Source organism: Lissotriton helveticus, chromosome 7 (genome assembly GCF_964261635.1).
Source record: "Lissotriton helveticus chromosome 7, aLisHel1.1, whole genome shotgun sequence".
Classification (NCBI taxonomy): Eukaryota; Metazoa; Chordata; class Amphibia; order Caudata; family Salamandridae; genus Lissotriton; species Lissotriton helveticus.
The window spans coordinates 2,708,458-2,735,163 of NC_136068.1; the positions used below are offsets into that span (position 1 = coordinate 2,708,458).

The 26,706-nt window shown below is 50.1% G+C and overlaps 1 protein-coding gene across 1 annotated transcript in view; it reads right to left on the reverse strand.

Moving 5' to 3' along the window:
* LOC144767921 (von Willebrand factor A domain-containing protein 7-like) overlaps nucleotides 1-26,706 on the reverse strand; it is a 210,301-nt gene that overhangs the window by 171,333 nt on the left and 12,262 nt on the right. Inside the window, exon 2 of the mRNA XM_078651260.1 lies at nucleotides 16,003-16,237. Coding sequence (XP_078507386.1) covers nucleotides 16,003-16,215 — 213 coding nt within the window. The 5' untranslated portion in view covers nucleotides 16,216-16,237. The remainder of the gene's footprint in view (nucleotides 1-16,002; nucleotides 16,238-26,706) is intronic.

Below are 26,706 nucleotides of genomic sequence, written 5' to 3' on the forward strand. Positions count from 1 at the left end.
ACGATAATGCATGAATATCGCTGATTTTTCAGCGATATTCATGCATTTCGCAGGATTTTTACTGCTTTTGAGATAAACCTTGATAATATCAAGGTATCTCAGCGGTAAAAATCGTCGGGAGCGCGGCGATATTATTTCAGCCGCTAACCATGCATAGCGATAATTATCGCTATTGCTTGGTAATATGCCCCTGTATCCTCAATCATTTTACGATGATACATTCGTTGAAAATAAATTGTTAATTCAATTCATAAATCCATTCATTTGCACGTTGTGTCAAACGTCGTTTCCAAACATCTTATTTCAAATTCAAACAGATTTGAAAGAATATTCCCAATGCATGTCGTGCACTGCTGTGCACTTCTTCAGGGGAAATCTAAATAAAAAACAAAAGATTTGACTAAATGAGGGTCCTCTCCCCAAGAATTCTTATAGGCATTTACATATTGTAAAGAAGTTATATTTATGTTATGAGATATTGTCTGCCAAAGAGCCTGCGTTAAGGAGGTGACTCTTGTTCTTGCCATATGGATCATGATGACTGGTGTCTCATCAATGTGCAAATATCGGGCCATGCATTAACAATATCGAGGGCTCATTTATGAGCCCTTGCGTCACTTTTGCGCCTAAAGATACGTCAGAAATACTGACGTATCTGTAACTCCTTACGACATGATGCGTCATACTGTAAATATGACGCATCGTTAGTGTCTCAAGGAGAGCCCAGTGAAAAGTGACGCATCGCTGTTTTTACGCAGCGATGCGTCCCTTTTCATAAATGAGGCCCAAGTGCCTAAGATAATTTCGGCAAGTTTCGGTGACGAAAAAAAGGTGATATCAACCTCGGAAACAAGGTTGTCAGAAAATTAGCCAAGTTCAGGTATGACCCATGTTTTGCTTAAAGGTGCGATCAAAGTTAAAGTGAACAACATTCGCGAAAAGTGATCCACGGTTCGTGGTAAACCGAGCGGCGCCGAAAGCCTAAAAACACGTTTGTGTTAGCTGCCTTGACTCCACAAGACGGGGTCTTACCTCGCATTCAGTTTTGCTATAGCTACGCATCTTAGTGATATACATCGCTATTGAGATGCAAAGTAGGCGTTCCCTAACTAAATTACATTAAAAATATCGCTATCTGTCCTTCGCCCACCCAGGACACCCACAGCGATATTAAAAGCCGCGCTAACTGCGGTTATCGCCGGTTATTAACGTCTGTATGAATCCTGACTAACCTATCTTTGACATGGGAGGTAGATCGAACGGCTAAATCCACTTATCCCTATCACTAAGGCTTCCTCTATCGCTGCAGGATTATCTCTCCATTCCCAGCGATAATCCTGCATTTCGCGGCTATCGCCGGATTTTACATCACTGTGGATATACGCGTTGTAAATAACGCGATGTCTCTGTGATCTAATCCGGCGATAACCGGCGTTAAACTGAAGCGCGCTAATCGCGCTCTGCGATATTTATCACAGTTTGATACTGATATGCCCCTATATTTCCCCAGTCTTTCATTATCCAAACATTGCTAAAAAGGGTTTGTTTGGATAGAAATACGGTGCATACTATCAAGACAGGCGATAAAATTATCACCGTTTTAGCGGCAGAAAACTGCAGCTAAAGCGGTGATAATGGGCTTGATAATATGCTCTTTGGAATTCCAATGGAAGGCCGTGTTAGATGTCCTTCACATTTAACATGGGCTTCAATCGGAATTTCATAGAGCATATTATCAAGCCCATTATCGCCGTTTTAGCTGCAGTTTTCTGCCACTAAAAGGGCAATAGTTTAATCGCCTGTCTTGATAATATGCCCCTACATTCTTATTCGTAAGCCAAACCCCCTCAAGTGTGGCACATTTTACATCCCGGGTTTGCGATTCTCCAGACCAAACTATCTTAAAACATTCTACCTACGAGTACGGATGACGTGACTCCTACAGCTTGTAATCCTGTTGTGTTACGTAATAGTTCTTATACTCTGATTTACACATGTATGATTCTTTGTCTCTGAATCAGGTGTGTGATACACAGCGTTCGGACACCCTACACTGGTATGAGAGGTGCTATAAGGCAAATAAAGGGGCAGATTTATGATAACTGGCGCATCCCCAGGGATGCGCCAGTTATTTTGCGCCGCTGCTCCGCCACCCATGGTGCGCCGCATTTACAAAGTGGCGCACCATGGGGCAAAAACGGCACAGATGCGTGACGCATCTGTGCCGTAAAGGTGGCGCATTGCTGGAGTTGCGTTGTAAGCGCGACGCAGCTCCAGCAAGGCTCGGGGGTGCCCCATCTTTACAATTCTGCGTCAAGACCTACGCCTGCTTTAAGCAGGCGCAGGGTTTTGACGCAGCATTGTCCTGAAAGTGACTGAGTGAAATCTTATAGATTTCACTCAGCCACTTTTGCGAGGTGCACCTGCCCCGGAACGCCCACCCTGCGTCGGAACGCCCACAAGTGGCGCAGGGCTTTACAACGTGACACATCTGCCTAGATGCGTCACGTTGTAAATGGGTCGTAGGGATGCGCCACGTTTACGCCGCAGTTGCGTGACGCAAACGTGGCGCATTCCCAACATAAATCTGCCCCAAAGTGTTGTGAGAGAGGGGCGGTGTACGGGTGCGCGGCCCTGTTGTAGGGTGGAAGTGAGGGAACCCATGAGCAGGTAATGGGGCGGGGGTTGCACCCGGCTCTGCCGGCACCCGATCCGACGCGGGCATGGACGCAGGGTCCCGAGCAGAGCTCGAAATGCGAGCTACAGCCTGGACAATTTTGATAACATTTATGGGTTCTGTATATTTCTGATTTTTTATTTGCCCAAAGGAGCCAGCGCACTCTTTAGTAGACGTATGTCTTTACATGGGTAATTACAGAGGATTCAAGATGACCAAATTGGGGGTCATTCTTAAACATTTTGTGCTTGGTTAGCATCACAAAAGTGGCTCTGAACAGCACAAAGAGTTTTTTTCCTGATTCACTTTCCAGTGCAAAACTTGTGTTATGCTGTAAAGCACCCAAAAGTAATGCAAAGCAGCGCGAAGTCTTGTTTTGCATTACCTAGCGCCGAGGGGGCGTTACATGGGCGGTACATGGACGCTCCCTAAATCCTATCCACTAAAACTAGTAGACAGCGTTTAGCACCACAAACGAACACCCAGGGCCGGACTGGGAACCAAAACCGGCCCTGGCAAAGTGCTCGGCCAGCCCCCCCACCCCCGGGGGGAGGGGGGCGAGCACTTTGCCAGGGCCGCTTTTCAGCCGATTTTGTTACAGGGCAGTTTTTGCAGCTATGCTGCAAAAACGGCTCTGCAACAAAAACGGCCCCCAGGGCCCAAAACCGGCCCCCACCCTTGCGGCCGACCGGGCGATTGCCCGGTGCCCACAACGGCCAGTCCGGGCCTGCGAACACCACTAGAACGCAGGAGTTAAAAGGAGAAATGTTTTCACATCTCCTTTCTTTTCTGACTTTGCATGTGCGCCGCACTGTGCAGCCCGCATACACGTGGGAGCAGGTTAACGTTAGTCTAGGCGAGGTGTTTTGTACAGGAAGGGTACCCTTTGTGTACCAAAACCTATGCTGGACTCAGCACACCCTAGCGCTGCGGCGCTGAGGTGTGAGCTTGGCGCACGGCAGCTGTAAGAAGCGTCGGTGATCGGGAGAGGGTGGAAAGAGACGTTTCTATGTGAATAAGGCGCTCTCCTGCTCCCTCCACGTCACGCAAAGAAGCACAGCCTTTTTGGATACTGCGCTGCATTGCGTGACATCTTTGAGAATATGGGCCATAGTTACATAAGGGCAAGAATTACAAAATTGTACTTAATGACAGGAAATAATAAACACGCTGCGGCGATAGTGCACACAGCAGCCGAAAGGTTGTTAGCACCAGAGGAAGTGGAGGCCGAGACGTTGTGGCCCCGAGGTGAGTGGACAGGTTCACTCTGGAGAGGACGCGCTACAATGATTCAGCTAACATGTCATGAAGTTCTAGGCACTAGGGGGCATATTATCAAGGACCGGTGTTAGAATTATCGCAGTTTTATCGGCAGGAAACTGCCGATAAAGCGGCAATAATGGGCTTGATAATACGCCCTTGTTAATTCCCATAGAAGCCCATGTTCACACCAGAACCTGGGCTTCTATGCGAATTCACAAGGGCGTATTATCAAGCCCATTATTGCCGCTTTATCGGCAGTTTCCTGCCGAAAAACTGCGATAATTCTAACACCGGTCCTTGATAATATGCCCCTAGATTAGAAAATGAGATTGAGCCCATAGGCTGCTGTTCTCTGGGGGCCAGTGCCGGGGCTCTCAGTAATCCTAGGGCCCCTTTGGATTACTAAACGTTCAGGGCCTTATTTTTGAGAAGTGACGCATCGCTGCTTGAAGACAGCGATGCGTTACTTCTCAGTGAGCCCTCAAGCGACGTGATGGATGCGTCATATTTACTGTATGACGCATCATGACGCAAGGAATGACAGATACGTCAGTATTACTGAGGTAACTGTCGGCTCAAAACTGATGCATTGCTGGAGTTGTGTCGGAAGCCTGACGCAACTCCAGCAATGCAGGGGAGGGCTATGAATACAGCACTGCGTCACCCTTACGCCTGCCATGAGACAGGAATAGCGGTTTGACGCAATGGCGTCCTAGAAGTGGCGCAGGGAAACCTTATGGATTTCAATGCAGAGCGTCTACGAGGCTTAATTGCGTGGGAACGCCCTCCTGCATACATCATACCTGACGCAGGTATATTATGGCGCAGGGCTTTACACCGTGACACATCTGCTGAGATGTGTCACTTTGTAAACAGGGCACAGCAGCGGGCATGTTTTACACCACCGCTGCGTCACAAAAAGTGATGCAGGGGCTCATAAATAACGGGCCTTGTGTGAGGGGTGTGCATACAATACTTTCCAGAGTCCATCTGCAGTTGGTTGTTACAGGAAGCCAGGGAGAGGAGGAAGAAATACAGGAAAATAATGCAAGCATCTGTTACCCCCAAAACCAGACCCGTTGCAGCATGTACAGGCCCTGTGAGGGGGTAAGGGGTCCCTTTGACGGGGTAGGGGGACCCTGGAAGGGGCAGGAGGGTCACCAGCGCCTGCCTGAGCAGTGCGCATGAACAATATCAGAACAGAGTAGATAGTTAACTCAATTTTAAACGCAACAGATTGAGAGATTGTGTCTTGCTGCCCTCTTCTGGCCACACTGCGCTCGAGCATTATCCCGCTCTCGTGCATTAGTCGCCTTGGACACTAGGGGGCATATTTATAAGGTCCTTTGCGTCTCTTTGAAGACACTCCATCCGGCCTTGCATGCCCTGCGTGGCTTCATAAATTTCAAGTAAAGTAATGCTGCGCGGATCGTTGCGTTGCCTTATCTGCGCCAGGGAGGCGTTTCCACGGGCGTTGCGTGGATGCTCCACATAACATCCATGGATTTTGACATATTCCAAGAGATACAAAAACAGGTGAGCCTGAGTTTGCCAAAAGGTGGCCTTACGTGGCTTTTTAAATTTCATTTTACATTTGCTTCTCACCCCCTGCGTGGTGCAAGAGCGTCCCAAAGGCGCTGGTAAACATGTCCCTAAGTCTACAAAACAGCGATGAAGCACGCCGCGACCGCACCTGGGTGAGCTGACCACTCCGCGTCTTTGGATTCCTGTGGCTGGTTTGGGTCTGGCCTTTACCCATTATGTGCATCAAGTCTGCAATCTTGGATCGTTAGGATGGGAAGAAACGTGAGCAAGCCATGATCCACGGTTCTCAAGTTAAAACTCTTAAGGCTACGTTCACTCTTCCGAGGCCAATAAACGGAGGGTTTATTTACAAGAGGCCCGCACCGCCGGAGCGCCACAGGTTTCAATGCCCTGGTAGCGTAAGCCGCTCAATCATATCTATGAGGCGGCTCAAAGCCGCCCTGCGTGTTCGTGAGCGGCCTCACAGATATGGGGGTCACTGCCGTGTCTTACTCTGCGCTTGGAGAATGTTCCATGGGCGTTGCTGTGGGGGTTCCTACGCCTCACCCATGGTTTTGACGCTGCCCCAGATTTACAAAATCACATAAACCTGGGGCAGCGCGGACACCTTGCGCCTCCCAGAGCAGGCATAACGAGGAGAATTGCTATCATTTCTATTTTTTTCCTCTGAATTCCGCAGCACACATACAACAAGGAAAACGCCTCTCGGGATTGTTTTAGTGCAGGAAGGTGTCCCTTGCTGCAATCCTGCCTGCAACGAAGGCATCCTTGCACCATGGTGCAGCGGTACTTGATTTGGGGCTAGGCAGAAAATGGTGCCCAGAGCAGGGAGACAGGAGAGGAATGCATTGTATTTTATAACAAGCATTTACAATGCAATGGTCTCGTCCTTGTTAAAGTTAGAGCTATTGGCATTGCTCATGACATTATTTTAGTTTTTAAAACATAGAAATAAATGGCATTGTCATTTACAATGCCAATAGCTTAATCACTCACAAATGCGAAACCTATTGTATTTGCACCCACACACACACAGAGCCACACACACACACAGAGCCACACACACACACAGAGCCACACACACACACACAGCCACACACACACACACAGAGCCACACACACACACACAGAGACAAACACACACAGAACGCCACACACACACAGCGCCACACACAGCGCCACACACACACACACACAGCCACACGCACCCACACTCAGAGCCACACACACCCACACACAGAGCCACACACAGAGCCACACACAGAACCACACACAGAGCCACACGCACCCACACACACAGAGCCACACACACAGAGACAGAGCCACACACACACACAGACACAGAGCCACACATACACACACACACACACACAGAGCCACACACACACACAGAGCCACACACACACACACACACACACACAGCCACACACACACACACACAGACACACACACACACAGAGCCACACACACAGAGCCACACACACACACACACACACACACACACACAGAGCCACACACACACACACACAGAGCCACACACACACAGAGCCACACACTACCTGCCTGTGCACATTTCTCAGCACAGAACACCTTGTGCTACAACAGCTGATCCTGTGTTTGCTATACTGTCGCGTTCATCCTACTGCAGTGCCCAGGACCATCGCTGGGAGGGGCGGGACTACAACTCCCAGGGTGCAGCTGCGCACAGGAAGACCCCTTACTCTCCCCCTCCTCGGCCCTCGTGCCCTCTTAAACCTCCTGGAAGTGATGTCAGAGGCTTCAATCACCCAAGGACTCCGATTTGGCAGACATGCGGCGGACAGTGGGGTGAGTGTGGGGCTGGGGTTGGGTGCTCCTTGCTGCCTGCTCAAAGCCGCCTGCCTTGCTGCTGCCTCAGTGCCCTGCGCCTGGCCTGGCACGGTGGGAGTCCTGAGGGAGGGGCTTTCGCGACTCTTTCCTGACACACATTTTGGCTGCGTACACCTCCATCTCTCTGTGTTTACATGGGAAGTGCACACGCACAGCTGCTGCCTGCGCCTCGCCTCTTTGGCTGGTATCTTGGCGACGGCTGCACGGGGTTCTCCGGTGCACGTACTCGGGGAGCGGGCATCCTCTCTACTTTAATGCTCCCAGAGTGCACACGCACAGCTGCTGCCTGCGCCTCGCCTCTTTGGCTGGTATCTTGGCGACGGCTGCACGGGGTTCTCCGGTGCACGTACTCGGGGAGCGGGCATCCTCTCTACTTCAATGCTCCCAGAGAGGGCTCTGGGCAGATCCAGTCACGAGGAATGCTTATCTACCAAGGTGTGATCCACCTGCACCGCGCCTGCAGGCGGTGTGTGCTGCGTTCTTTGCAACAGAGAACGGCGTAAACAGACACATGCGATGCGTTGGCTGACGCGGTCTCCCTAGCGCGTACTATCGGTTGGCACGGCACTGCCTTACGCATGTAATATGGTCTGAAGCTTCCATATCGCGCTTTGCGAGCTAAGTAACCTCTAGGTGCTGCCCGCTGTGTGGTATGGGCTGGGGACAGGTAAATTTGGAGGCATGTGTCTCCAAAGACAGGGGGTCTCGTGTCACTTGCATGCCGTTGCTTAGTTTGATACACTTGTTTGTCTTTCATCCATTACCCCCACCCACTGAATATGGACACGCCCACCCTGAATAGGACAGTGTTATCGTACGGCACCCGCGCTACAGTGCTATGCTGTTATTATTTGTCACAAGGCATGAAGTGACGCTATAGGAGGAGGTAGTCACGCGGATTGCCCGATAGTAGTAGGAGGAGGGCATCACATCTTGAGAGATGTTTACAAGTAGCTGGAAATTCTGTAGGTGGCGCTGAGGAGGCAAAGGCGAGGGCACAGCATGTGTAAGGTGCTCTACATAGGAGCATAAACAACACTACTGTTTATCATGTAGGGCCAGGGAACAGAGGCAAGAAAACTTACCGGCGGGATAGCCCTGGTGGAGGCATGGGTCCCTATCTCTGTTGGCACAGTGTGGTGCCGGTGCCGGTACCGGAACAAGTCGGTACCGGCACCGGCACCACACAGGGGCTCAGAGGGACAGACACTCAGAGAGCACCATGTTTCTCCGAGGCAAGGCAGAAATGCCTCGGAGAAACGCAGCGTCATTTTTGTATTCGGGGGCGTGTTTTCTTTCTCTCCTCTTCCCATTGGCTGGAATGTAAAATTCCAGCCAAGGGGAAGAGGAGAGAAAGAAAACAGAAAGAAGCGAAAAAACACCCCCCCCGCCCCCGAATCCGGGCTTGAACGGAGTGACGCCCCTCTCCTCCAATGGCTGTCCTCCGTTTAGGAAGCCAGCCAATGGAGAAGAGGGGCGGGTTCAAGCCCCCATACTGAAAAACAAAATTTCTCGCCAGCGAGACTGCGCAAGCGCAGCCAACGCAGGCCAAGACCTAAAAACTGAGCATTTCCCTCTTTCAAATTGGCTAGGGCAGCCCAGCAAGAAGACTTTCAGCGCTGCGCTGAAACAATTCCTCATGAACGAGGCCATGTGAGCCATTAAAGAGCCTGTTATTTACAGCGCCGAGAGGCAGCGCAGCTGTAGCGCAAAGGCCCCGCCCGCTCAATAGAACGTTCCGCACTAGCGCGGAACGTTCAGGGCAGTTAAGGGGCTAAGAGCCATCACCAGGACGTCTTTGAGCTTCTGGTAGACAAACCAGTTGATCTTTTTTTTTCTCACCGAAACATGGCTAGATGCGTTCTCAGACCCTGGATGGTTACAAGATCTCTGGCCTTGACCGGCCATCAGGAAGAGGGGAGAGGCCTGGCGTTATCCATAGGGACAAGTGGGCCCTTCAACGGGGTACGGCCACAGAGGGGTGATTGTGAAGCTCTTGATTTTAGTATTAAGGTCTCAGATCATTTCACATTGGGTGGCTCCTTGATCTATAGACCCCAGACCCGGCGGGAGCCTTTCTTAAGGCACTGGGGATGTTATCACCCCGAGAGCTCCACTATTCCAACTTTATTGTCCTTGGGGATCTGAACTTTCACCTTGACCAGGGTTCCTTGAAAGGGATGTATGATGTTACAATGCATACTTTTACAACGCATACCTTTACAACGCATTTTTTACAACGCAACACCCATTACAACGCATTCCATTACAACGCATGCCATTACAATACATTTTTTTAAACTACCTTTACAACACATTCCATTACAACGCATACTACCTTGACAACGCATACCATTACAAAGGCATAACATTACATTGCATGTATGGTAAGTATTGGATAGTGTACAGGTAAAAATTACTATTCTAACTCCAGGGGGGTGCAACATTAGGGTAAGTGTTGGATAGTGTAAGGTTACTATGCGTTGTAATGTTATGCATTGTAATGGTATGCGTTGTAATGACATGCGTTGTAGTGGTATGCGTTGTAGTGTCATGCGTTGTAATGGTTGCGTTGTAATGGCATGTGATGTAATGGATGTTGCGTTGTAAAAGTTTTGTTGTAATAGTAGTGCGTTGTAAAAGTTGCGTTGTAAAGGTTGTTTCCCCCTTAAGTTTGTATGAGGCCTTAGAGCTTTTAGATATATTGAATCGCGCCCAGCTCACCCAATGGGTTGATTTACCGACACATTCAGGGGGTCACATTTAAGACCCCATTTGCTCTAATTTCCCGATTTTGGTCAAGGATCCTATTCCGGTCCCTTGGTCAGATCATTTTCTGACCTTTGTTTTCTGGACTATACTAGAGGTTAACTCCCTGCCGCGTCCCGAGAGGGTCCCGTCCTTTGCTAGAGTTGACCCGTTGGCTTTTAGCCGGGCTTTGGACGCATCTAGACCTAGACCTCTTGATGATCGCGAGTGAGGCTTGACTCATTTTACCCCCTGGGTTGCTAGTTCCGTTGGTCATTTTTCCCCTGCCTCTTCCCACAGGTACTCCAGAGAGGCCCCTATAAACTGGGGATTAGACCCGCTTTGCGGGAACTCAAACAGGAATGCAAAAAAATTGAAAGGGGTGCAGGAAGGACTAACGCCCGGGGGCTAAACCTAGGCCGAGATGTAAACAAACAATGTATGATCCTGGCACAGCTTATGCCAAAGGGGCGTATTACGCGACCGGCATTGATGCCGCCAGGAATCACTCCGAGGAGATTTTCTCCATAGTCCAGAGTTTTCTGACTCCTGAGGCACAAGCGAGTATTCTTTCCTCTTCCAACTCCTGGTGTGAACACCTGTCCAGCTTCTTTCTGGAGAAAATCTGCTCTATCCTGGCGTCTTTTCCCTCCTGCAGTTTGGATACAGGCTCCCATCGGGCAGATAGAGTCCGTCCGCCTCCCCCTCAAGCCCTCGCCGCTTTTGTCCCCATTGATCGATCCGGCTCCCTTAGAACTCTTAAAAGCCTGAAGTCCGGCTCACCATCAGTCCCTTGTGCTGCTGGACTTTAGGCCACCATCGCGGAAACTATCAACCCTGAAGCCAACGGGCTCATTAACTTGTCCCTCCAGGAGGCGCATGTCCCGCTGACCTGGAAGCAAGCGAAGATCCTGCCTCGCTTGAAAAAGCCCTCTCTCGACCCGATGTGCCCTGGGAGCTGTCGCCCTCTCTCCCTCTCGTCTGGCATGGCCACGGTGTGCGAAAAAGTAGTGACCAGACAGGTGACGGGATTCATGGAGGGTGCAGGCCTGGTCCACCCGGCCCACTTGGGCACTAGGGGTAACTATAGCACCAAACTGGCCTTGGTTGAAGTGTTGGAGGTTGTTCGTGAATGCTTGGACGCCGGTGGGAGGGCAGCCGTGATTTTGCTTGACCTCTCGGCGGCATTCAATGTGCTTTTGCTCGACCTCTCGGTGGCATTCGATGTGATTTTGCTTGACCTCTCGGTGACATTCGATGTGATTTTGCTTGACCTCTCGGGGGCATTCGATGTGATTTTGCTTGACCTCTCGGCGGCATTCGATGTGATTTTGCTTGACCTCTCGGCGGCATTCGATGTGATTTTGCTTGAGCTCTCCGCGGCATTCGATGTGATTTTGCTTGACCTCTCGGCGGCATTCGATGTGATTTTGCTTGACCTCTCGCGGCATTCGATGTGATTTTGCTTGACCTCTCGGCGGCATTCGATGTGATTTTGCTTGACCTCTCTGCGGCATTCGATGTGATTTGCTTGAGCTCTCCGCCGCATTCAATGTGATTTTGCCTGACCTCTCGGCGGCATTCAATGTGATTTTGCCTGACCTCTCGGCGGCATTCGATGTGATTTGCTTGACCTCTCGGCGGCATTCGATGTGATTTGCTTGACCTCTCTGCGGCATTCGACGTGATTTGCTTGACCTCTCGGCGGCATTCGATGTGATTTGCTTGAGCTCTCCGCGGCATTCAATGTGATTTTGCCTGACCTCTCGGCGGCATTCGATGTGATTTTGCTTGACCTCTCGGCGGCATTCGATGTGATTTGCTTGACCTCTCGGCGGCATTCGATGTGATTTGCTTGACCTCTCTGCGGCATTCGACGTGATTTGCTTGACCTCTCGGCGGCATTCAACGTGATTTTGCTTGACCTCTCGGCGGCATTTGATGTGATTTTGCTTGACCTCTCGGCGGCATTCGATGTGATTTTGCTTGACCTCTCGGCGGCATTCGATGTGATTTTGCTTGACCTCTCGGCGGCATTCGATACAGTTCCCCACTCGCTGTTGTTGACCGACTGGCTGAGACAGGCATTACTGGCTCGACTTGGGGCTGGCTTCAATCTTTTCGGGATGGATGCTACAGGTCTGCTTCCTCCAGCGTCGTCCTCGCCCCAGAGAGTGGCACAGGGGCCCCGCAGGGACCCTCCCTGAGCCCTCTCCTTTTTATTAGGTCTCGCCTGTCAATGCGCATGCGCATTGAGCTTGCGAGACTATAGCGTCTTAAACAGACTTTAACTAACTGGGCGATTTGGTGCTGTGCCCGTGGCTTTTAGGTCAATGCGCAAGCGAATTGACCTAAAATGCGCGTGCACATCATCAAATCGCCGTCTGTTCCCTCAGCCGCACTCCAGCCCACACCTTTAAAGTGAAGCTTAGCTTCACTTCAAAGGCATCCGCTCCCCCCGCCCCCTGCTTCACACGTCTCACGGCCGCAAGGCCGTCTCGTATTTCTCCTCCCTCCCTCGCCTCCCAAGTGAATGCCATGCAACTGTGGGACACTCTGTTTTTGAGAATCCAGTGACTGCCTGAATTCACTGATTTGCCGATTGTCATGAAAAGTTCATTTTATAATTCAATAAAACATTACCTACAAAAAAGTGATGGCTGTCTGAACATAGAGCTCGGTATTTACTCACATCATCCAGTCATAATAGAGGAACAATTGATAACTTTAGAACAGCTAAAAAGACTTCCAGATCGGCCTTTACCTTCCGTAGGTTCTGTGGTGATGGAATGTATGACGTTACGCATACATTCACAACGCATACCATCACAATGTCTTTTAAAACCGACTGCCCCCTCCTCCTGCTTTCCTCTGTTTCTAAAACAAACCACCTCCCCCCTCACCCCCCCCCGCCGAATCCACTTTCCTGTTGAAGAAATGCCATAGCTGCTTGAAGCTTTTTCTATATCTGGTGCTCTCAGAGTGTACTTTACGTATTTATTTTTTTAGCAGAGAGAAGTACACCGAAGGGCACATGTACGTTTCACAGAATTCATAAGTGTATACTCCTGTCAAGTGTCAATACTGTGGTCTTGCGTGCAGCTGCATTAAACCGATTTGCATATTCTGTGGCCAGCACGCCTGTGTTCATTCACCTTTGTTTTAGGATTCAAGTTATACTTATTTCGCTGTGATCTTGTGTTTTTTTGGTAACTAAATAATGGTATTAATTACTACCAAACGCTCTCATTTTAGCAAATACCTCGCACATATTCAAACGTAAATCTCGCCATTTGCATGGAAATGTTTGCTCCAAAGACATAGCCCACTGCGTTATTTTGCAAGGACTGGAACTTGTTACCTTATTCACAACCTTCGGTATCAATCAGGCAAGTTAACTGTAAGCTGTGTCTGAGGTCTGTGGCACAAAGGCCCCTGCTGCTTCACACTACGGCCCGTGTCTCTCCCCCATCGCCGCTCTCCCCGCTCCGCCCCCTGCTGCGGCCGATTCGCATTTCTCCTCCCCCCTCCCCACAGCAATGCCCTCCGTCTTGTTCGTCTTACTGTTTTTGTTTTTTTGGTAACTAAATAATGGTATTAATTACTACCAAACGCTCTCATTTTAGAAAATACCTCGCACATATTCAAACGTAAATCTCGCCATTTGCATGGAGATGTTTGCTCCAAAGACATAGCCCACTGCGTTATTTTGCAAGGTCTGGAACTTGTTACCTGCAATTACAACAAGAACTCCTGCTATAAACAAATTAACCCTCTGGGGTATCTTCTCTAAATTCAGTGATCGCTTCAGGTTATTCACAACCCTCGGTATCAATTGCCATTATAAATTACAATAACTTTTTATTTAAGTATTAATTATAAAAAAATAAAGGCCATTGTTATTTGTAATTTGAATACATATAAGTCACGTAAATAAAACACATATTGCATTACAAATGCTATAGGTGTCACATTTGCAAAAGTTATAACTATTGGCATTGTAAATGACAAAGCTATTAATTTAGCTATTTTCAAAACCAACACATAAATAAAATATGTGTCATTTACAATGCCAATAGCTCCAACTTTTCTAATGCGAGACCTATTGCATTTCCAATGCTTGTTAATGTTTATGTCACTCCCTTCGTTCAAATGGCAGCGGATCTGGGTGCAAAAACCATCGCCCGCTGATGACACGCAGCCCACGCTGATGTCACGCAGCCCACGCTGATGTCACGCAGCCCACGCTGATGACACGCAGCCCACGCTGATGTCACGCAGCCCACGCTGATGTCACGCAGCCCACGCTGATGACACGCAGCCCACGCTGATGTCACGCAGCCCACGCTGATGTCACGCAGCCCACGCTGATGTCACGCAGCCCACGCTGATGTCACGTAGCCCACGTTGATGTCACGCAGCCCACGCTGATGTCACGCAGCCCACGCTGATGTCACGCAGCTTCTGTTCATTTGGAGAAAAAATGAGGATTCTGTTGACGCCCAAAATGCCGGACCTCAGTTCTTCGCTGGTGTCTTCTGCATCTCAAGTGCAACGAAGAGAAATCCGAAATCCTCAGATTTTAGAGAGAGGCTCTGGTCGCCGGGCTCAGCCCCCCCCCCCCCCCCCCCCATAGACCCTCTCCTCCTCAACTCAGATTAAGAAGCGTTTTGGACTTTGAAAAGCTCCCAGGACGTGTCTCTCCTCCTGCCGGGGGCGGCCAGGGACCCCCGGGCTCTGTCTGGAGAGATGATGCTCGAGGCACTTTAAGAGCCTTGACCCTGCTCTGGGGAGGGGGCGAGTCCCAGACTTCCGGGGGCAGGTGTCACCCGGGGGGGGGAGGGGGAGCTCGCATCCCTCTGCTGTCATCTCCCCCCCCCCCCCCCCGGTCTGGCGCCCCCGCATCCTGCTGGACCTGTGGGGACTTGAAGCATTCCTCGGATGGTTCGGATCCTATAACCCCCCTCACCCCTCCTCACCCTCACCCCCCCCCCCCCTCACCCCCGCCACACCTCACAGGAGTCACCCCTCCCCCCCCCCACTGAACCAAAACACAGACTCGAGCTTTACGACCCACTAACACCTGCCCAGACACGTGGAGGTTTCAGATCCAGGCCTGAGGTGGGGAGGGGGGGTGCGTCTGAGTGCAGAGCGGTGAGCCCCCCCATGGGTCTGTCTCATCCCTGCCCACCGCCCCCGTGCCCACCCTCAGCATCCCCGTGCCCACCCTCAGCACCCTGTGCCCACCCTCAGCCCCCGTGCCCACCCTCAGCACCCTGTGCCCACCCTCAGCGCCCCGTGCCCACCCTCAGCGACCCCGTGCCTGTGCCCACCCTCAGCCCCGTGCCCACCCTCAGCACCCTGTGCCCACTCTCAGTGCCCCGTGCCCACCCTCAGCACCCTGTGCCCACCCTCAGCTCCCCGTGCCCCCCTCAGCACCCATGTGCCCACCCTCAGCACCCCGTGCCCACCCTCAGTGCCCCTTTGCCCACCCTCAGCACCCCCGTGCCCACCCTCAACACCCCCATGCCCCCCTCAGCACCCATGTGCCCACCCTCAGTACCCCGTGCCCACCCTCAGCACCCCGTGCCCCCCTCAGCACCCATGTGCCCACCCTCAGCACCCCGTGCCCACCCTCAGTGCCCCCGTGCCCACCCTCAGCACCCCCGTGCCCACCCTCAGCACCCCCATGCCCCCCTCAGCACCCTGTGCCCACCCTCAGCACCCCCATGCCCCCCTCAGCACCCTGTGCCCACCCTCAGCACCCCCGTGCCCACCCTCAGCACCCCCATGCCCCCCTCAGCACCCTGTGCCCACCCTCAGCACCCCCGTGCCCCCCTTAGCGCCCCCATGCCCACCCTCAGCACCCCCGTGCCCCCCTCAGCGCCCCCTGCACTCACCTTCAGCGCAGAGGCGTCCAGGACCCTCCCCTTCTGCTGTGCCAGGTCCTGGAAGACCCTGAGGGCGATGCTCAGCGCCCCCGCCCTGGTGAGGCTCTCGTGGGTCTGGGTGCCCCCCATGCCAGGGAGGTTCAGCTCCAGGTTGGGCAGGAAGGAGTGGGCAGAGTGCAGGAGGCACCAGGCCAGGACCAGGACCCTCTGGGGGGCAGCCATTGGGAGGCACGTGCAGCAAATCCTGCAAAGAGAACCGGAAGTTACATAGGGAATGACGTCACTGACCGCCAGGCACATGGTACAGGACAGTCACTCAAAACCATAACCTCCAGCAGAACTGAAGCAAAGATGGTTCACTAGAGTATTTGTGTTAAGTGCTGAAAACGTGAGGCAGAACCAGAGGTGCCTGTGCAAGCTTCCCTCACACACACACACACACACACAGAGGGGACACAGTACAGGAGGAGAAGTGCAAGCTTCCCTCACACACATACAGAGGGGACAGAGCACATGCAGCAGAAGTGCAAGCTTCCCTCAAACACACACACAGAGGGGACACAGTACAGGCAGCAGAAGTGCAAGCTTCCCTCAAACACACACACACAGAGGGGACACAGTACAGGCAGCAGAAGTGCAAGCTTCCCTCAAACACACACACACAGAGGGGACACAGTACAGGCAGCAGATGTGCAAGCTTCACTCCCACACACACACACACACACACACACACACACACAGAGGGGACACAGTACAGGCAGCAGGTGTGCAAGTTTCCCGCACACATACACAGAGGGGACACAGTACCGGCAGCAGAAGTGCAAGCTTCTCTCTCACACACACACACACACACACACACAGAGGGGACACCGTACAGGAGCAGAAGTGCAAGCTTCCCTCACACACACACACACACACACACACACATTCACGCACACACACACAGAGGAGGCACAGTACAGGCAGCAGAAGTGCAAGCTTCCCTCACACACACACACAGAGAGGGGACACAGTACAGGCAGCAGAAGTGCAAGCTTCCCTCACACACAAACAGAGGGGACACAGTACAGGCAGCAGGTGTGCAAGTTTCCCGCACACACACACAGAAGGGACACAGTACAGGCAGCAGAAGTGCAAGCTTCTCTCACACACAAACAGAGGGGACACAGTACAGGCAGCAGGTGTGCAAGTTTCCCGCACACACAGACAGAAGGGACACAGTACAGGCAGCAGAAGTGCAAGTTTCCCTCACACACACACAGAGGGGACACAGTACAGGCAGCAGATGTGCAAGCGTCCCTCTCTGTCTCACACACACAGAGGGTACACAGTGCAGGCAGCAGAAGTGCAAGCTTCCCTCACACACACACACACACACATACACAGAAGGGACACAGTACAGGCAGCAGAAGTGCAAGCTTCCCTCACACACACACAGAGGGGACACAGTACAGGCAACAGGTGTGCAAGTTTCCCTCACACACACATAGAAGGGACACAGTACAGGCAGGAGAAGTGCAAGCTTCCCTCACACACACACAGAGGGGACACAGTACAGGCAACAGGTGTGCAAGTTTCCCTCACACACACACAGAGGGGACATAGTACAGGCAGCAGAGGTGCAAGCTTCCCTCTCTCTCTCACACACACACACAGAGGGGACAGAGTGCAGGCAGCAGAAGTGCAAGCTTCCCTCACACACACACACACACACACACACACACACACACAGAGGGGACACAGTACAGGAGCAGAAGTGCAAGCTTCCCTCACACACACACACAGAGGGGACACAGTACAGGAGAAGAAGTGCAAGCTTCCCTCACACACACACACACACACATGGGACACAGTGCAGGCAGTAGAAGTGCAAGCTCCCCTCGCACACACACACACACACACACACACAGAGGGGACACAGGACAGGCAGCAGAAGTGCAAGCTTCCCTCACAAACACAGCTGGTACAGCACAGCAACAGTGAAACCCCACTATATGCAGGGAAGGGTGGAGGGACATAGGCTGCACAGTAGTAGAGTGACCCTACTCCCAGATGTACACCTGGGTCGGGTAGGGATGGGCAGAGGGACATAGGATGCACAGCAGTAGAGTGACCCTACTCCCAGATGTACACCGGAGCCAGTGGGGGGAGGGGCGGAGGGACATAGGATGCACAGTAGTAGAGTGACCCTACTCCCAGATGTACACCGGGCCAGTCGGGGGATGGTTGGAGGGACATAGGATGCACAGTAGTAGAGTGACCCTACTCCCAGATGTACACCGGGCCAGTGGGGGGAGGGGCGGAGGGACATAGGATGCACAGTAGTAGAGTGACCCTACTCCCAGATGTACACCGGGGCCAGTCGGGGATGGTTGGCGGGACATAGGATGCACAGTAGTAGAGGGACCCTACTCCCAGATGTACACCGGGGCCAGTCGGGGGAGGGGCAGAGGGACATGGGATGCACAGTAGTAGAGGGACCCTACTCCCAGATGTACACCTTGGCTGGTCGGGGGATGGGCGGAGGGACATAGGATGCGTAGAGTGACCCTACTCCCAGATATATCCATTCTGAGGCGTGGTCTTGTTTACCTGTACATATTTTCAGTCTGATTTTTTTTTAGTTTACTTATCTTCAAGTTTATATTTGCCTTCCGGTTTCTCAATAACATACTTTGATGGGCAGAACAAAGGGCACCCTCTCTACTGCTCCAACACCAAAGCGTACTTTCATTAAAAATTCAACAATATTTTCTGAATTCTCTAAGCTGGAACATTTAGGGATCCTTGATATAGACCAGCGCAACACAAGTATGGAGCCCAGGCAGATAGCAACAGGAAAGTGGAGTGGTGTGGCTCACTGGTTAGAGGCGGCAGACCCGTAAGCAGAGGACGGCCCGGGACCAGGGTTCCATTCCCGACGAGGCAGGGTCGTGGACCAGGGTCAGCGGGCTCGATAATTCTCGCCTCGGTACCTACTCCAGTCAGGGACCACACTCGGCAACTCTGGGCATTAGCTTGCCTCATCTTCACAACGGCCCCCCAGACCGCCGGGGATGCTTGGTCGCACCTTAGAGATACCCATTAGGGACCATCTCTCAGGGGTAGCCAGGACGGGTTCCCCAGCGGTCGAAGCGCGGAGATACTCCTCCAGGAGTTGATTCTAGCGCTATATAAACCCACAATTAAATTAAATTAAATTAAATTAAAGTCCAACGTACAACGTCTAAGAAAGACCCTCCCTCACCACCCAAACCAGCTTCCCTGGTCTCAATGGAATTAATACTTCAGGAAAGAAGAGCTCTCAGACCTTTTGTAGAGGAAACAAACACTAAACTACAGATCCTTTCAGACAACTGCTGGCAGCTGGATGCTGGACTCCCTACAGTGGAGCAGAATGTTTCATCTTTTCAAATGCGTCACCTCCATAAATTCTCAAGTATCATCACTACAAAAACAAGTCGAGGAACTTGAAAATCAAAATAGGAGGAATAACATGCGTATTTATAATCTGGCAGAAGGTATTGAAGGTACAGATCCCATTGCTTTCTTTAAATCTTTTTCTCACCAAGATTCTTCATTTGCCAGAAGGAACTGTATTAAACATACAACGCGCTCACAGACTGGGCCCCATTCCTACTACTACTTCCCCTGAATCAATACGCAAAGCCGTCCTGGACATGCGGCCAGCTCTTCGTTCCATGGGTGCCAGAAACGAACTCTTCCATCCATGATTGTTTAAAGTCACTTACAATAACAAAACAACCTTATATGATGATCCGATGCGTCTACAAAGCTTCATTAATGCGCATACGTCAGATCCCATGGATTCTTCAAGACCACCCTCTTCACATGCTACCTGATTCGCCTACGCCGCTCCTTTAAGCTGCCCTCTTACTCACTGCAGGATTTATGATGTTTTGTATTTCTATTTGGTTTTGCACTTCAGTGTTATCTTTGAAGTTATTGACTACTATTACGAGAATCTGCTTCTTAAATGTTTAGGTTTGGTATATAAACTGAAGTTAATCTGATCATCTCACTTTTCTTTTGCTTCCACAGTCACATTTATGTTTTGGACGGTTCCCTTCCCGGTTCGGTGTATTCCTCGCTGGACGTCTCGTCTGCTCCTTGTGGTTCCACCGACCCCTCCATTCTTGTTCCCTTCGTGTAGGTATGTCGCTTGTTTTGTCTTTCATTATCTGTTCTCTCTCTCAATTCTTCTTCTTTTCTGAATTAGGTGTCTCTTACAGTTCTTTCCCGTTTTACTCTCTTTCACGCATTTTCCTACTTATTGCTCTAACACTCAATCTTTCTAGCTTTTTACTTTCTCTCTTTTTCATCATTAATTCTATCCTTCATTTTTCTGGCTAATCTCTTTTTTCTCAATAACAAGAGATGGGTCCAACAACCGAAAGGGACAGGACACCACAAAGACACTTAAGTCTAAAAAAGATTCCCTTTGGGATATTCTATTGGCATACAACTTACACATACAGCACTTCAGCACACATTCGTACTTCAATATACATAGTACAGTTACCACAGGGAACATTGCCTTTTGCAATAGTATGATCAAGGGTTCTTTGTTTCATTTGCGGCATGTCCCTGTATGTATGTACCAACTGGCTGTGTGAATTATTGTTTTTTTTTAAAAGCAAAAAGAGGTCTTTCTAGTTTTACATCCTCCTCATCATTCAAAATGCTCCAATTTCTGTTTACTATATTTTGTTGCTAATAGAGCTAAACTGGCTCACAAATACAATTTGATGTGCTATTTTTAGTGCTTTTTAATGATTTTATATGAATTAGTCAAATACATTTTTCCAACAGAAAAACCTTTTTATTGTTTATATTTTGACTTTCTGGTAACTAATGATTCTGACCCAACGTATGCTTAACAACATTGTTGAATATTCAAGTACGAATGTGGGCTGAAGTGTTGTATGTGTAAGTTGTATGCCAATAGAATATCCCAAAGGGAATCTTTTTTAGACTTAAGTGATCTCTTTTTTCACCATTAGCTTTCGCTATCTAAATTGTCATTCTCTTCTTTAGCTGAAATCTTCTTTTGTAAAGTTAATCGACGTTTTCGTAATGATTTGGATTTTGATTTTTTAAGTTTGGATTTTTCCATTTCTGATTCTTTCACCTTTTCTTGTTTCTGCTTAATTACTTTCTATATTTTTCAATATCCTACATTAATTTCACCCTCTCTTTTTTTTCTATCTCTCCTAATGCTATACAATGTTTTTGTAATGTATTGGACTTTTGCACGGCAAACTTGGATCATTCCTTTGTTGTTTCTTTTTCTAACCTTATTGAATTGGACCGTTACTTTTTGCTGCTTTTATCATTCCACTTTAATAACTCATGTCACTTAAGTTAGTTTCATGGAACATTAGGGGTCTAAATTCTCCTATCAAGAGACAAAGAGATTTATCACACTTGGCTAAGTTAAATGCTGATATTGTATTTTTACAGGGAACCCACCTTTCAGATATTGAATCTCTGAAATTGAAAAGGGCCTGGGTGGGTGAGGCTTATTTTTTCTCCAGGAGATGGCAAACGAAAAGGAGTGGTAATATGATGTCGTAAATTCTTACCAGTTACATTGTTATCACAAGAATCAGATGTTGAAGGGAGATGGTTGATTGTAAAACTGTCGCTCAAGGGTGTTCTGGTTTCTCTCCTCAATGTTTATGCACCCACAGCTGGAGATGCTTCCTTCTGGCCCGTCTTTGGCAAAGCATACTTCTCAATGCATTGAAGATAATTTTATTTTGGAGTGAGACTGTAACCAGGTGTTTGACCCTTTTATAGACAGAAATACAAGTGTCCTTCGTACCCAACGAGCCACATTAATCTTTCACTCACACTATACATCAACATAAATTGCATGACGCTTGGCGCCTTTGCCACCCAACTACTAGAGAATATTCCTTCTTTTCCTACACCCACCGTACCCAATCAAGAATTGATTATGTTTTCGTATCTCACAACATTTCACAGTCCCTTACTCATGTGGACATTGGCCCGATTCTTTCATCGGATCATGAACCGGTTTCCATTGGCTTTGAGATACTCCCTAGGAATAATGCTCCTGCAAGATGGCGTTTTAATAATGCACTTCTTTTAGATCCCAAATACACTTCAGCTTTTGCTTCATCCTCTATGAAATATTTTGAAAGGAATACCAGAGATTCCCTATCTCGCGCAATCATCTGGGATGCCTTTAAGGCATCAGCAAGGGGCTTTATTTTAGATTACGTAGCAAAAAAAAAGAAAAGTTGCGCGTAAAATGACTGAAGACCTTCTTCAAAACATTAAGGCATTAGGACATTCTTACTACATGTCACTCTCAGAGGACTGTTTAACACCTTCAATGCTACAGCAATTCTCCCCGGGTGCTGGTGCCCCTTAAATCCCACTGTTCATGACGAGCTGGGCTCGTCATGAGCACACGAGCAGTGTACTGCATGACGAGCTGGGCTCGTCATGAGCATGGAAGGGGTTAAAGACCCTCATCAATGCTAAGATGGAGTTTAACATAAAATCAACAGAAGACGCCTCACTTTATTTAATAAAATCCAGGGCAACATTTTATGGAGGTAGAAACAAGGCAGGGAAAATCTTAGCCAATTACTTAAATATTCACCAAAACAGACTAAACATTGATTCTGTCTTTGATGAGCACTCAGGGCTCGATTCACAGAACTAACTTAAGACAAAATCCTAAACTTAATACCATTTCGGTATTCACAAGAAGGCACTTACTCATTTCGGTATTCACAAGAAGGCACTTACTCATTTCGGTATTCACAAGAAGGCACTTACTCATTTCGGTATTCACAAGAAGGCACTTACTCATTTCGGTATTCACAAGAAGGCACTTACTCATTTCGGTATTCACAGAAGGCACTTACTCATTTCGGTATTCACAGAAGGCACTTACTCATTTCGGTATTCACAGAAGGCACTTACTGATTTTGGTATTCACAGAAGGCACTTACTCATTTTGGTATTCACAAGAAGGCACTTACTCATTTCGGTATTCACAGAAGGCACTTACTCATTTTGGTATTCACAGAAGGCACTTACTCATTTCGGTATTCACAGAAGGCACTTACTCATTTCAGTAATCACAGAAGTTAGGAGTCCTGAATGCCTTCTGTGAATATGAAAGTCTTAAAGTTAGGATTTTTCTCAGTTTAGGAGTAGTAAAGTTAGGACTCCTAACTTTAGGACTCCTAAGTGCCTTCTGTGAATACTAAAATGGTAGTGAGTTTAGGCTTTGTCTTAAGTTAGTTCTGTGATCGGGCCCATCGTCTGAATTCAATGATTCTGTCTCCAATGCATGGTGTGTGTAACCTGTGAGCTGTGGTAGAAGCAGTAAGGCAGCGAGGCAGTTTATTGACCTCCTACAAACACACTGGACTCCTGCCCGACACCCCTGAGGGTAGAGTGGGCTGCGCACCTGTTGCACTGGTTCAATACACGGACATTGAAAGCGTAGGACCCGCGTCACGAGCAGTCACGGCAAACGCTGCTAAGGGCTGCGCACGTCTAATATGCTCAGAGCGCAGATTAGGATTAGCAATGAGGAGAATATATTTTAAATGCTAATATCTACATTTCTCCCTCTATACGGGGGCGGGAGGGAGGGCTTTATTTAATCTTAATGCCTTTGAACTAAAGTGGTGGCTTTAGCAACATAGTCAACAACAACGAAGGAGTGACTGTTTGAAAACACACTGAAGGAAGCACTCACATTTTGTTAAAAGGACCCTCACTCACATACCTGGTTGGTGACATGCTTCATCTTTGGGTCCCCACCGGATCAGCCGAGTGCCGTTCCCGTGTGCTACGACGCCTGCAATTGTAGCGGAGCAGGTTGTGATTTTGTGCAAGTGAATTAGTGTAAGTTAAAAAGTTGCCAAATGCTCCCTCAAAAAACTTTATTTTAGGTGATTTGGGTACTAATAAAAACAAGTGGCGGATCAATACCAACTGAACAATGAAGCTGGGAGATCCGATGAGAACTGAAACTTGGTCCCCTTTAGCAACATGCCAGGAAATACGAGAATGTTCAAAGAGGTGGTTAAAGATGCATTTAAGAGAAAATTGCTTTAGACAAAGGCAGCACAGTACAGACCCAACATAACAAAATATACTATCCGCGTAAAAGTTACGCCCAAGCCAGGGATAATTTGTTTTTTATTTGGAGGGTGAAGCAAAGCAGGAGCAGGGGGGACCATCCATTTGGGAGAGCAAGGCTGTCGCCTAGGAAGCACAGTGGGTTTGCAACCTCTGGTGCAAGACAAGAGAAACAAGGCAATGTGGACAACACTCTGCATCACCTTGCTCTCACTGGGAGCAGCGGCAGTACAGTACCACCGGACGGGGCTCTTTGGGCTTTCTTGGGTTAAAACGTGGAGTGGGGGTGATGGTTCCACAGGTGACCCAATGACCCCTGTACCTGAGTACCAGGGGCCTTATTTATGAAGGCCTTGCGCTACCGATGCGTCACTTTTTCCCATGTTAAAAGTGACGCACTGGCGGCGCAAGGCCTTCATAAATAAGGCCCCAGGTAAGGAACCTACATAAAATTGTTAGGGGATCATCCTCGGCGCCATGGCCGATAATCTCAAAATCAGGTCATCTCAGCGTTGTACTTACGAAAAAGAAAAACACAATGGGCCCGATTCACAGAACTAACGTAAGACAAAATCCTAAACTTACTCCCATTTTGGTATTCACAGAAGTTAGGACTCCTAACTGCCTTCTGTGAATACCGAAAGTCTTAAAGTTAGGATTTTTCTCAGTTAAGGAGTAGTAAAGTTAGGACTCCTAACTTGTATGCTGCGACCCACCCCAGGGACCCCTCACCAAGACCACGCACACTGCCATTGCCGGCTGCGACCCACCCCAGGAACCCCTCACCTAGACCACGCACACTGCCACTGCTGGCTGCGACCCACCCCAGGGACCCCTCACCAAGGCCACGCACACTGCCATTGCCGGCTGCGACCCACCCCAGAGACCCCTCACCAAGACCACGCACACTGCCACTGCCGGCTGCGACCCACCCCAGGGACCCCTCACCAAGACCACGCACACTGCCACTGCCGGCTGCGACCCACCCCAGGGACCCCTCACCAAGACCACACACACTGCCATTGCCAGCTGCGACCCACCCCAGGGACCCCTCACCAAGACCACGCACACTGCCATTGCTGGCTGCGACCCACCCCAGGGACCCCTCACCAAGACCACGCACACTGCCAGTGCCGGCTGCGACCCACCCCAGGGACCCCTCACCAAGACCACGCACGCTGCCACTGCCGCCTGCGACCCACCCCAGGGACCCCTCACCAAGGCCACGCACGCTGCCACTGCCGCCTGCGACCCACCCCAGGGACCCCTCACCAAGACCACGCACACTGCCACTGCCGGCTGCGACCCACCCCAGGGACCCCTCACCAAGGCCACGCACACTGCCATTGCCGGCTGCGACCCACCCCAGGGACCCCTCACCAAGACCACGCACACTGCCATTGCCGGCTGCGACCCACCCCAGGGACCCCTCACCTAGACCACGCACACTGCCACTGCTGGCTGCGACCCACCCCAGGGACCCCTCACCAAGACCACGCACACTGCCACTGCCGGCTGCGACCCACCCCAGGGACCCCTCACCAAGACCACACACACTGCCATTGCCGGCTGCAACCCACCCCAGGGACCCCTCACCAAGACCACACACACTGCCATTGCCGGCTGCGACCCACCCCAGGGACCCCTCACCAAGACCACGCACACTGCCGGCTGCGACCCACCCCAGGGACCCCTCACCAAGACCACGCACACTGCCACTGCCGGCTGCGACCCGCCCCAGGGACCCGTCACCAAGACCACGCACACTGCCACTGCCGGCTGCGTGTGTTGAAGCAGAAAAAATGGAAGAGTTGACATGGCACCCACCCCTGTGTGCCATGGCCTCAGGCCCTGCGTGAGTTATAAGTAAGCCACCTCTACAGCAGGCCTTACACCATAAAGCCTGCTTCACGATATCTCATGAGTAGATATGACCCTACGGTCCCCAAGTACATTCTTAGGAATTGTCAGTGCACAGGGAAGACAGAGAGAGGCCATGGGCTGGACACTCGTCATTACGAGTTACGTAGCTTCATGCTGGCTTCACTGTACCCACAGATGTTTCGAACCAAACATCTCATCTTAATAAACACACACTTGTGCCATTTAATAATTGCATACAGTGGGCAACATAGAGGTGCTCCCTGAAAACCTACAGACTACTAGTGGTTACAGAGAGGTCTCAGTCAGCCTGCCACCACCAGATATGCTTCTGGCCTCCTGGGGCCCGGAGCAGGGTCTGCTCTGGTCAGGGGTGTCCACACCTCCTCCAAGCAGGAGTTGCATTCCAGGACAGGAACCTTCAAAAGGACAGGCTGCTTTTGAAATGCGACTCGGGGGTCCCCAGTTATTGGAAGATGCAAACCCCCCTGTCCAGACCCCACTTTTGACAGGAGGACAGGTGGGAAAACTAGTAAGATTAGGAGTGTCTTGGTGATACACTTTAGGACATAATAACTCGTCTTGAACCCTGATGAAGTCCAGTTGTAACTCAACTGACAAAATGTGTGTTGGCTTGGCTTGAAGTTGCTGTCGACCAAGAATTTTGTACAGATG